Raw genomic sequence first — 12,551 nt, 5'->3', positions numbered from 1 at the left:
GGCATTTTCACCAAAGATATTTAAAGAGAAACTAGATCTTGTGAAACGAGGTCAGCCGACCCCGAAAACTACTTAAGCTGTCCTGTTGGGGAAATGGTTTGCCTGCCACTTTCACTCGGATTCACCAACTCCGAGCGGTACCAATGGCTTATACGGCATCAAATGGCGATTACAAATTGTCAATTTAAATATATATTTGTAATTCAATATGTTTTTTACATGTATTTTTGTTTTCACAGTACATCGTCCAATGCATGTTTATTGTTTTTTAAATGTACGCAAAAATAGTTTGTTTTGTACACTAGTGAAAAATGTAGGAGATTCCATGCCCAGCAGTGCACACGTGTGTTTCTGTATAGTATTTTTCAAGCCATGGTCATGTGACGGCATGCATGATTGTATTTTGAGAGGAATTTATTGAAGTCGGACTAAGTAAGTCATCACTGAAGGCCTAGGTGGAATATGCACACTGATATTTATAGATGTGTAACATACCCACCCATTTCATACCGCTTGTCCCTTTTGGGGTCGCGGGGGTGCTGGAGCCTATCTCAGCTGCACATGGGCGGAAGGCAGGGTACAGCCTAGACAAGTCGCCACCTCATCACAGGGCCAACACAGACAGACAGACAGCATTCACTCTCACATTTAAATGAAATGTTTACTATAAATATTTTAGCTAAACGTTAAATCGAAACTTAAATGTTAAATCTAAATCCGAGCGCTAAATATTAAATCTAAACGTATATATGTATATGGGCATAATATATTTTTTGCCAAAGTGTTTAGACATGCACCTGGGGATAAGTTGATTGGCAACACTAAATGGTCCCTAGTGTGTGAATGTGAGTGTGAATGTTGTCTGTCTATCTGTGTTGGCCCTGTGATGAGGTGGCGACTTGTCCAGGGTGTACCCCGCCTTCCGCCCGATTGTAGCTGAGATAGGCGCCAGCGCCCCCCGCGACCCCAAAAGGGAATAAGCGGTAGAAAATGGATGGATGGATGTTTATCAATAAATATTTTTTAATGATATCCACATTTTATGGTAAGTACTTTTTGCATGTAAAACAGTTTAAGGATCTTACTTAACTTCATCCATCCATCCATTTTTATGCCGCTTATTCCCTTCGGGGTCGCGGGGGGTGCTGGAGCCTCTCTCAGCTACAATCGGGCGGAAGGTGCCGTACACCCTGGACAAGTAGCCCTCATCACAGGGCCAACACAGATAGAAAGACAACATTCACTCTCACATTTAGATTAAATGTTTACTATAAATGTTGTAACTGAACGTTAAACCAAAACTTAAATGCCATCCATCCATTTCTACCGCTTATTCCCTTTTTGGGGTGGTCGGGGGGCGCTGGCGCCTATCTCAGCTACAATCGGGCGTAAGGCGGCATACACCCTAGACAAGTCGCCACCTCATCGCAGCAAAACTTAAATGCTAAATCTAAATCTGAGCGCTAAATGTTAAATCTAAATATATATATCTATATGTGCATAATATTTTTTTTGCTAAAGTGTTTATCAATAAATATTTTTTAATGATATCCAAATTTTATGGTAAGTACTTTTTGCATGTAAAACAGTTTAAGTATCTTACTTAACTTCATCCATCCATCCATTTTTATGCCGCTTATTCCCTTCGTGGTCGCGGGGGGTGCTGGAGCCTCTCTCAGCTACAATCGGGCGGAAGGTGCCGTACACCCTGGACAAGTAGCCCTCATCACAGGGCCAACACAGATAGAAAGACAACATTCACTCTCACATTTAGATTAAATGTTTACTATAAATGTTGTAACTGAACGTTAAACCAAAACTTAAATGCCATCCATCCACTTTCTACCGCTTATTCCCTTTTTGGGGTGGTCGGGGGGCGCTGGCGCCTATCTCAGCTACAATCGGGCGTAAGGCGGCATACACCCTAGACAAGTCGCCACCTCATCGCAGCAAAACTTAAATGCTAAATCTAAATCTGAGCGCTAAATGTTAAATCTAAATATATATATCTATATGTGCATAATATATTTTTTGCTAAAGTGTTTATCAATAAATATTTTTTAATGATATCCAAATTTTGTGGTAAGTACTTTTTGCATGTAAAACAGTTTAAGTGACTTACTTAACTTACTTTGCTAAAAGCACTTCCGCCTGCAGTACTTACGTTAACTCACCGAATGATGGCGCTGTTATTTAAGCACATGTCATATGTTCTACTGTGAGCTCGCCCCCTGGTTAACGAATACATCAACATGTAGTAAATGGATGGATGGCATTTACATAAATTACTGTACTGCAATACGAACTGAAAATGTACTATTTGTTACTGTGTATATTTAATTTGTAATGATCAATTTAACGACGTTGATATGTTGAATTTCCCCCAACTTAGAAAGTATAAGATAAGAATATTCAATAAACTGTTGTTATCATCGGGCTAACGCTTATGAGTCATCGATAAATCTTGAAATAATACACTCTAGACCAGGGGTCACCAACGTTGTGCCCGCAGGCACCAGGTCGCCCGTAAGGACCAGATGAGTCGCCCGCTGGCCTGTTCTAAAAATAGCTCAAATAGCAGCACTTATCAGTGAGCTGCCTCTATTTTTTTAATTGTATTTATTTACTAGCAAACTGGTCTCGCTTTGCTTGACATTTTTAATTCTAAGAGAGACAAAACTCAAATAGAATTTGAAAATCCAAGAAAATATTTTAAAGACTTGGTCTTCACTTGTTTAAATTATTTTTTTACGTTGCTTCTTATAACTTTCAGAAAGACAACTTTAGAGAAAAAAAATCCAACCTTAAAAATGATTTTAGGATTTTTAAACACATACACATTTCTACCTTTTAACTTCCTTCCTCTTCTTTCCTGACAATTTAAATCAATGTTCAAGTATTTTTTTTTTTATTGTAAAGAGTAATAAATACATTTTAATTTAATTCTTCATTTTAGCTTCTGTTTTTTCAACGAAGAATATTTGTGAAATATTTCTTCAAACTCATTATGATTAAAATAAAAAAAAAATTCTGGCAAATATATAAAATCTTTAGAATCAAATTTAAATCTTATTTCAAAGTCTTTTGAATTTCTTTTGAAATTTTTGTTCTGAAAAATCTGGAAGAAAAAATGACTTGTCTTTGTTAGAAATATAGCTTGGTCCAATTAGTTATATATTCCAACAAAGTGCAGATTGAATTTTAACCTATCAGTATTTAAAACATGTCAACAAAATTCTAAGATGAATCTTGATCAGGAAAAATTACTAATGATGTTCCATAAATTACTTTTAAAATTTTTTCTAAAAGATTCGAATTAGCTAGTTTTTTTCTTCTTTTTTTTGGTTGGATTTTAAATTATAAAGTGCCGAAATAGAAGATAAATTATGTTTCAAAATATAATTTTCATTTTTTTCCTGATTTCTCCTCTTTTAAACCGTTCAATTAAGTGTTTTTTTTCATCATTTATTCTCTACAAAAAAACTTCCGTAAAAGGAAAAAAAATGTACGAGGGAATGACAGACAGAAATACCCATTTATATATATATATATATATATATATATATATATATATATATATAAATAAATAAATGGGTTGTACTTGTATAGCGCTTTTCTACCTTCAAGGTACTCAAAGCGCTTTGACACTACTTCCACATTTACCCATTCACACACACATTCACACACTGATGGAGGGAGCTGCCATGCAAGGCGCCAACCAGCACCTATCAGGAGCAAGGGTGAAGTGTCTTGCTCAGGACACAACGGACGTGACGAGGTTGGTACTAGGTGGGATTTGAACCAGGGACCCTCGGGTTGCACACGGCCACTCTCCCACTGCGCCACGCCGTCCCCAAAACCTTCGCAATACAGTTTAAAAAAGCTCCTCTGGCTGCTGACCTACGACAGTTGGCCTAACAGACGTCTTTTTACAACAGGGGTGTCAAACTCAAATACAGAGTGGGCCAAAATTTCAAACTGAACAAAGCCGCGGGCCAAGGTTGAACGAAACCTTTTAATAGGGACCCAAACAAGTTTTGCAATGAATATTGAACAAGCAAGGCTTGGTGGGCCAGGGGTTAGTGCATCTGCCTCACAATACAAAGGTCCTGAGTAATCCTGGGTTCGATCCCGGGCTCGGGATCTTTCTGTGTGGAGTTTGCATGTTCTCCCCGTGACTGTGTGGGTTCCCTCTGGGTATTTGGGCTTCCTCCCGTGGAACAGGCAGAGCTTATATAACGTAATAGTGCAAAATCAACTTTCATAAAACATCAGTGGTATATTAAATAAAATTTAATTAAAAAAAGTAATGCCTCTTTTCTATTTGCAGCCTTCTGAGATGAATATCAACATTAACTTTTTCCACAGGCTAATAAATTCAAATATAAAATAAAAATGAGGTGGGCGGGGTTTGGTAGTAGCGTTCCGGAAGAGTTAGTGCTGCAAGGGGGTAAGGGGGTCTGGGTATTTGTTCTGTTGTGTTACACTGCAGGTGTTCTCCCGAAATGTGTTTTGTCATTCTTGTTTGGTGTGGGTTCACAGTGTGGCGCATATTTGTAACAATGTTTAAGTTTTTTTATACGGCCACCCTCAGTGTGACCTGTATGGCTGTTGACCAAGTATGTGTTTGTGAAAAGCCGCATATATTATGCTGTTTATATGGAGGAAAAGAGGACGTGACGACATGTTGTAGAGGACGCTAAAGGCAGTGCCTTTAAGGAACGTTCCCAATATTGTTGTCCGGGTGGAAATCGGGAGAATGGTTGCCCAGGAAGATATTCGGGGAAGGGCACTCAACTTCGGGAGTCTCCTTTCAGCATTTCAGACTCCTTTATGTCCTCTAGTGTGCATTTGCTCATGATTGACAACCTCCAACCAGCAACAGCTGCACCAACTGACCACAGGAGGGCGTCTGACCATCGATGATGATCCAGCCTCCTATCTGTTCCTTCGGCGCTGACATTTCAGTCAGCCACCCAGCGAGAACAAGCGCACACTTCGCGCCGGCTTATTAGTTCAGCGTCCACCTGGCCGCACACTCCCCCGTCGAGGCACTGAGGACGGGGGTCCTCTTGACTGTTTTGGGACCGTCTTTACGCTGTGTCCAAGTCCGACTGCATCATTTGAGAGAACGAACCATCACCACAATGCCAGCCAACCGTCACAAACTTAAGCTGTACATCAAGGAAGAATGGGAAAGAATTCCACCTGTCATGCGCGCTAGCTATGTAGCTAGCTCGCTAAGAAGGCAATTATAGTTAAAATAGTAAAGTACTATCTGGATTTGGAGATAAATAAACAAATATTAGGTCAAAGGGGGCCATCTGCGGTGAAGTAACAGGTGTGCATTCCTCCACATTGTATATACCGTTTTTCCTTGAATTGCCGCAGGACATATAGTATGTGCCTGCCTTGAATTACTGCCGGGTCAAACTCGCTTCCCAAAATAATTGGCGCATGCTTAGTATTACCGCCTGGTCAAACTGGTGACGTCACGAGTGACACTTCACCTGTCATCATTTTCAAAATGGAGGAGGCTGATTTTAATACCGTTAATTTGGAATCGCATAAAGGGAAGAAGATTAGGAGCTATTCAGTAGGATTTAAGGTCCAAGCTTACATCACACTCAAATATTTACTGCATACCTTTGGTAAGTGCCGGAGTGAGAAGAGGTTTGAAAATAATTAACGCATGCTTACTTTTACCGCATGCCTTTGGTAAGCGCAGGAGTGAGAATAGGTTTTAAATTAAGTAGCGCCCTGGCGGCAAATCAAGGAAATACGGTATATTTATTTATTAAAGGTAAATCGAGCAAATTGGCTATTTCTGGCAATTTATTGAAGTGTGTATCAAACTGGTAGCCCTTGGCATTAATCAGTACACAAGAAGTAGCTCTTGCTTTCAAAAAGGTTGCTGACCCCTGCTCTAGACAAATGTCAATAAAAAGGCCATCTGCTACAAAATGTAAACATAAGACTAGCCCCTCCTATCTGGGCGTAGACCTCTCTTGCCCCGCCCACACGGCGACAATCCTCCGCTTCTATTGGCCAGTGGCGACGAGCCGCTCACCTCCTCCCGGACGTCAGCCCGCCCGCCGGAGAGAGGACAAAAACAATCGGCATCTCCTTTTCTCTCACACAGGAGAACAGAAAGAAGGAGACTAAATCCATCTGGACTTCTCCGACGCTCTCACCGCCGTCATCGACATGGTCTCTCCGGTCACCGTGGTGAGTACCGCGGCCAGAAAAGTAGCGTAGACGTCTTTCCACAACGATGCTAGTTTGATTAGCACAGTGCTCCCGAAAATAAAAGTACAGATAATGGTAAGATCGTCACTGTCTTCCCAGTGTTTAATTATGTACTAATAAATATTAATGGCGATCAAAGCCTTCCCTTTGGCGTGGTGACAAGTTCCGCTGGGAATGAAATGTCCTGTCAGCACATGCGGCTATGTTGACATTCTTATAATATATTAGCTTTCTTTCATCATTAGCTACCTTATGTTGTTGTCGCAAAGGTATTCGCCTGAGAGTTCCATCAGCAAGTGCAGGATGTCTCCTAAAGGCACCGAGTAACTGTAGGGAAAAATGTCGTGTGACAACCTTTTTTTTGGTCTGTTTTTCTCTTTATGGTTTTTTTTTCCCTTGGCTGCGCTTGTCGTGACGCATGCGCACTACGACGCCCGGCTTTCTTTCATGTCAAGTATTACTGCAAATTCTGGGACAAAATAGCCGAAATTAATACCCAAATTATTTATTAGAAAACATATTCAAGATCAAAGAGTAATTTTGCAAATGTGCCCTTAATTTGTTGATCATGATTATGAACAAGTGGAGGAGTTCAAGTACCTAGGAGTCTTGTTCACGAGTGGGGGAAGAGTGGATGGTGAGATCGACAGGCGGATCGGTGCAGCGTCTTCAGTAATGCGGACGTTGTACCGATCCGTTGTGGTGAAGAAGGAGCTGAGCCGGAAGGCAAAGCTCTCAATTTACCGCTCGATCTACGTTCCCATCCTCACCTATGGTCATGAGCTTTGGGTCATGACCGAAAGGATAAGATCACGGGTACAAGCGGCCCAAATGAGTTTGGGTCTCTCCCTTAGAGATAGGGTGAGAAGCTCTGCCATCCGGGAGGAACTCAAAGTAAAGCCGCTGCTCCTCCACATGGAGAGGAGCCAGATGAGGTGGTTCGGGCATCTGGTCAGGATGCCACCCGAACGCCTCCCTAGGGAGGTGTTTAGGGCACGTCCAACCGGTAGGAGGCCACGGGGAAGACCCAGGACACGTTGGGAAGACTATGTCTCCCGGCTGGCCTGGGAACGCCTCGGGATCCCCCGGGAAGAGCTAGACGAAGTGGCTGGGGAGAGGGAAGTCTGGGTTTCCCTGCTTAGGCTGTTGCCCCCGCGACCCGACCTCGGATAAGCGGAAGATGATGGATGGATGGATGGATTATGAACACAATAAAACGCAGGACAAAGATTAGGGGTGTGGGAAAAAATCGATTTGAATACAAATATCGATTCTCACGTTGTGCGATTCAGAATCGATTCACATTTAAAAAAAAAATTGATTATTTTTTAATGTATTTATTTTAATTTTTTTATTTTATTTATTTATTTATTTTAATCAATCCAACAAACCAATACACAGCAATACCATAACAATGCAATCCAATTCCAAAAGCAAAGCTGAGCCAGCAACACTCAGAACTGCAATAAACATAACAATTGAGAGGAGACACAAACACCACACAGAACAAACCAAAAGTAGTGAAACAAAAATGAATATTATCAACAACAGTATCAATATTAGTCATAATTTCAGCATAGCAGTGATTAAAAATCCCTCATTGACATTATCATTAGACATTTATAAAAATAAGAAAAAAGAATAGTGTCAGAGTGGCTTACACTTGCATCATGTACCATGAATTGATTAACGTGGACCCCGACTTAAACAAGTTGAAAAACTTATTGGGGTGTTACCATTTAGTGGTCAATTGTACGGAATATGTACTGTACTGTGCAATCTACTAATAAAAGTATCAATCAATCAATCATGGCATCTTATAAGCTGGACAACACACTGTGTCCAATGTTTTCACAAAGATCAAATAAGTCATATTTTTGGTTCATTTAATAGTTAAAACAAAATTACATTATTGTAATCAGTTGATAAAACATTGTCCTTTATAATTATAAAAGCTTTAAAAAAAAAATCTACTACTCTGCCAGCATGTGAGCAGATTGGGGTAGATCCTGCTGAAATCTATGTATTGAATGAATACACAATCCTTTTCAATCGGAAATATATCGTTTTTGAATCGAGAACCGCGTTGAATCGAAAAAATCGATGTATAATCGAATCGCGGCCCCAAGAAACGATATTGAATCGAATCGTGGGACACCTAAAGATTCGCAGCCCTAACAAAGATGAAGCTAAAAATAACTTATTTTTTAAATTACCATAGTATTTGTGTACCATTTCCCCGGTCCATCAATTTTCTATACTGTTTATATTCATTTGGGTCACGGGTAATCTCATGTTGACACCCAAATATCCATCCATTTATCCATTCATTTCCTACCGCTTGTCCCTTTTGAGGTCGCGGGGGGTGCTGGAGCCTATCTCAGCTGCATTCGGGCGGAAGGCGGGGTACACCTGGACAAGTCGCCACCTCATCGCAGGGCCAACACAGATAGACAGACAACATTCACACTCACATTCACACTCTAGGGCCAATTTAGTGTTGCCAATCAACCTATCCCCAGGTGCATGTCTTTGGAGGTGGGAGGAAGCCGGAGTACCCGGAGAGAACCCACGCATTCACGGGGAGAACATGCAAACTCCACACAGAAAGATCCCTCGCCCGGGATTGAACTTGGGACCTTTGTATTGTGAGGCACATGCACTAACCCCTGTTCCACTGTGAAGCCCACACCACCCAAACATAATACCAAAAAATACATTTTTAAAGAGAATACAGTAAACTCTGTTAATTGGCTCTGTACCTGATCTTAGCACATTTATTTAGCAATTTGGTGCAATTATTAATTATGAATCAAATATTTTCATGAAAAAGCTCTGTACAACCTTCTAAATATATATTTTTTGATTACATTATGAGCGCCATATAAGTATGAAATAACACCTTTTAGTCACCTTTACACATTATTTCAATCCAACACAATGAAGCTGGCTGAGTGAAGCTGAGCCAATCGGTGGCCACGATACTGAACAGCGCGCTCTGATTTGTTTGGTCTTATTTAGAGGCCAATACAATATTTTTTGTTCATTTTGCAGCTGGGATAGGCTCCAGTACCCACCGTGACCTCATAGGGGACAAGTGGTAGAAAAATGGATGGACGGATAGCCATTTGTATGCTTAACTGAAGCCAAGAATACATATTAAAAAAAAAAAAAAAAAATGTTACGTTAAACCAATATAATGTCTACAAATATAATAAAAAAATAAAAAAACAATAATTATTTTATTAAAAAAACATATAAAATCCACGAGAGTGAAGGCGCAACGAAGTGTGATGTGTAGTTTTACAAGCAAATACAATGCAAAATACGTATAAATGACGAACAAAATTAAAAAAAAGAACATTTAATATGTTGGCAAAGATGCCGATGAGCGGAGAGGGAAGAGAGCAGAGCCACAATAGTCCATTGCATTGTGTTTTCAAAAATGTTTCTCACCTTCTTTATCAAAGTGCGGGCACTTACAACTTTCTTTGAATCTTGATGGCTTATTTAGCAGTGGCACCTAATTAAAAAAAAAGAGCAAAAAGACTGAGTTACCAATGCGTGGGGTGGGTTGGTGTCTTTGGTAGATACGTTGTTATGCACTATGGTCACTTTTGCTAATGGGGTACATTTTGGTGATCATTTTTCGGCAAAAATCATGCTAGCATTAATCTAAATGGGTTGTACTTGTACAGCGCTTTTCTACCTTCAAGGTACTCAAAGCACTTTGACACTATTTCCACATTCACCCATTCACACACTGATGGCGGGAGCTGGCATGCAAGAACCTAACCACGACCCATCAGGAGCAAGGGTGAAGTGTCTTGCTCAAGGACACAACGGACGTGGCGTGGCTGGTAGAAGGTGGGGATTGAACCAGGGACCCTCAGGTTGCTGGCACGGCCATTCTCCCAAGCGCGCCACGCCGTCCCCATCTGATACTAATACCACCCTTGGTATGGACACAATCAATATTTGGATCAATCCTTAGTGCTTTTGATCAAAGTGTCACAGAGAGAAGAGAAACAATTGAATAATTGAAGAAGACCCAGCATCATCTTACTTAAGAACTGCAATGAAAGGTTAGCTTCTTAGCAGGGGCCATGAAGGATGGAGTGTTGTAACTCGGTCCCTCATGTGAAGCCAGTGTGATTACTGTGAAGGCCGCCTGTGTGAAGGAATGCATGCCAGACAAGCCCGTCCCCATAGCGACAAGCGGTGTGAATTTGTTAAATTAATTTCCACCCAGCCAAGGCCCCCGGATTACAATGAGATGGAAAGTAGCAGCATGTGATGTCTGAAATAGAGGCACCGGCTCAAGCTCAAAGGACAAATGTATATGTCAACAAAACATAAACAAATTAAAGTTGGGAATCATTTACCAGCATATTGTGTGCCATGGACTACTTTGGAGTGCGTTCACACCGAAACAAGCAGAGATGGGTCTTGGTCTGCTTGCACGAGAACTGTGGCGTGGTTCGGTTTACTTGAACTCATTAAAAGATGAACGCTGCAAGGACCGGTAGAATAATAATCATGGTGCAGAAAAAAGAAGTGTCTTTCTGCAATATGAATTGATTAATTGTTGACAGTTGTTGTTAGTTCCTTGAATTTAGTTTGATTTCCTGTCGAGTGCTCTTGATTTCGGTTCAACTTCCTGTTTGTCTCCATTTGCCACCACTTCTGTAGTCTGAGCGCTGACTCACCCACCCACCCCTGATTAGCAATCAGGATGCTTTTTACATGTTTGCTTTGTACCGCAGTGCGCCGCAAAGCTTCTCCCTATTGCTTCATGAGCCTGGTTGCTTTTTTGTGCATTTGCCTTCTGCACTACGTTTTCCCTAATAAAAGGATTCCCTGGACTTCGCCTGCTGTCTCTACATCCCTTGGTCTAGATCAGGGGTCAGCAACCTTTTTGAAACCAAGAGCTACTTCTTGGGTACTGATTAATGCAAAAGGCTACTAGTTTGATACGCACTTAAATAAATAGCCAGAAATAGCCAATTTGCTCAATTTACCTTTAATAAATAAATCTATATACATAAAAAATGGGTATTTCTGTCTGTCATCCCGTCGTACATTTTTTTTCCTTTTACGGAAAGTTTTTTGTAATGAAAAAAACCACTAAATTGAACGGTTTAAAAGAGGATAAAACACGAAAAAAGTGAAAATAAATCTTCAATTTCGACTCCTTAAAATTTAAAATTCAACCGAAAAAAATGAAGAGAAAAACAATCTGAATTCGAATCTTTTTGAAAAAAAAATAAAAAAAGCATTTATGGAACATCATTTGTAATTTTTCCTGATTAAGATTAATTTTAGAATTTTGATGACATGTTTTAAATAGGTTAAAATCCAATCTGCACTTTGTTAGAATATATAACAAATTGGACCAAGCTATATTTCTAACAAAGACAAATCATTATTTCTTCTAGATTTTCCAGAACAAACATTTTAAAACAAATTCAAAAGACTTTGAAATAAGATTTAAATTCTATTCTACAGATTTTCTAGATTTGCCAGAATCATTTTTTTTTAATTTTAATCATAATAAGTTTGAAGAAATATTTCACAAATATTCTTTGTCGAAAAAACAGGAGCTAAAATGAATAATTAAATTAAAATGTATTTATTATTCTTTTCAATAAAAAAAGATACTTGAACATTGATTTAAATTGTTAGGAAAGAAGAGGAAGGAATTTAAAAGGTAAAAAGGTATATGTGTTTAAAAATCCTAAAATCATTTTTAAGGTTGAATTTTTTCTGTAAAATTGTCTTTCTGAAAGTTATAAGAAGCAAAGTAAAAAAAAATAAATGAATTTATTTAAACAAGTGAAGACCAAGTCTTTGAAATATTTTCTTGGATTTTCAAATTCTATTTGAGTTTTTTCTCTCTTAGAATTAAAAATGTCGAGCAAAGCGAGACCAGCTTGCTAGTAAATAAATACAATTAAAAAAAAAGAGGCAGCTCACTGGTAAGTGCTGCTATTTGAGTTATTTTTAGAACAGGCCAGCGGGCGACTCATCTGGTCCTTACGGGCTACCTGGTGCCCGCGGGCACCACGTTGGTGACCCCTGGTCTAAATCAACCACACCCAACTCAGACCGTCACAGTATATATAGCAGAATGTAAACAACTCAGACCGTCACAGTATATATAGCAGAATGTAAACAACTCAGACCGTCACAGTATATATAGCAGAATGTAAACAACTCAGACCGTCACAGTATATATAGCAGAATGTAAACAACTCAGACCATCACAGTATATATAGCAGAATGTAAACAACTCAGACCGT

General features: G+C 39.7%; 1 protein-coding gene across 1 annotated transcript in view; it reads left to right on the top strand.

Annotated features, from left to right (window-relative positions):
• The first annotated feature begins 6,090 nt into the window (after nt 1-6,090).
• LOC133563493 (lysoplasmalogenase TMEM86A-like) overlaps nt 6,091-12,551 on the top strand; it is a 54,602-nt gene continuing 48,141 nt past the window's right edge. Inside the window, exon 1 of the mRNA XM_061917652.1 lies at nt 6,091-6,228. Coding sequence (XP_061773636.1) covers nt 6,208-6,228 — 21 coding nt within the window. The 5' untranslated portion in view covers nt 6,091-6,207. The remainder of the gene's footprint in view (nt 6,229-12,551) is intronic.

The sequence above is a fragment of the Nerophis ophidion genome, linkage group LG12 (assembly GCF_033978795.1).
Source record: "Nerophis ophidion isolate RoL-2023_Sa linkage group LG12, RoL_Noph_v1.0, whole genome shotgun sequence".
NCBI lineage: Eukaryota > Metazoa > Chordata > Actinopteri > Syngnathiformes > Syngnathidae > Nerophis > Nerophis ophidion.
This window is presented reverse-complemented; position numbering and strand designations above follow the sequence as displayed.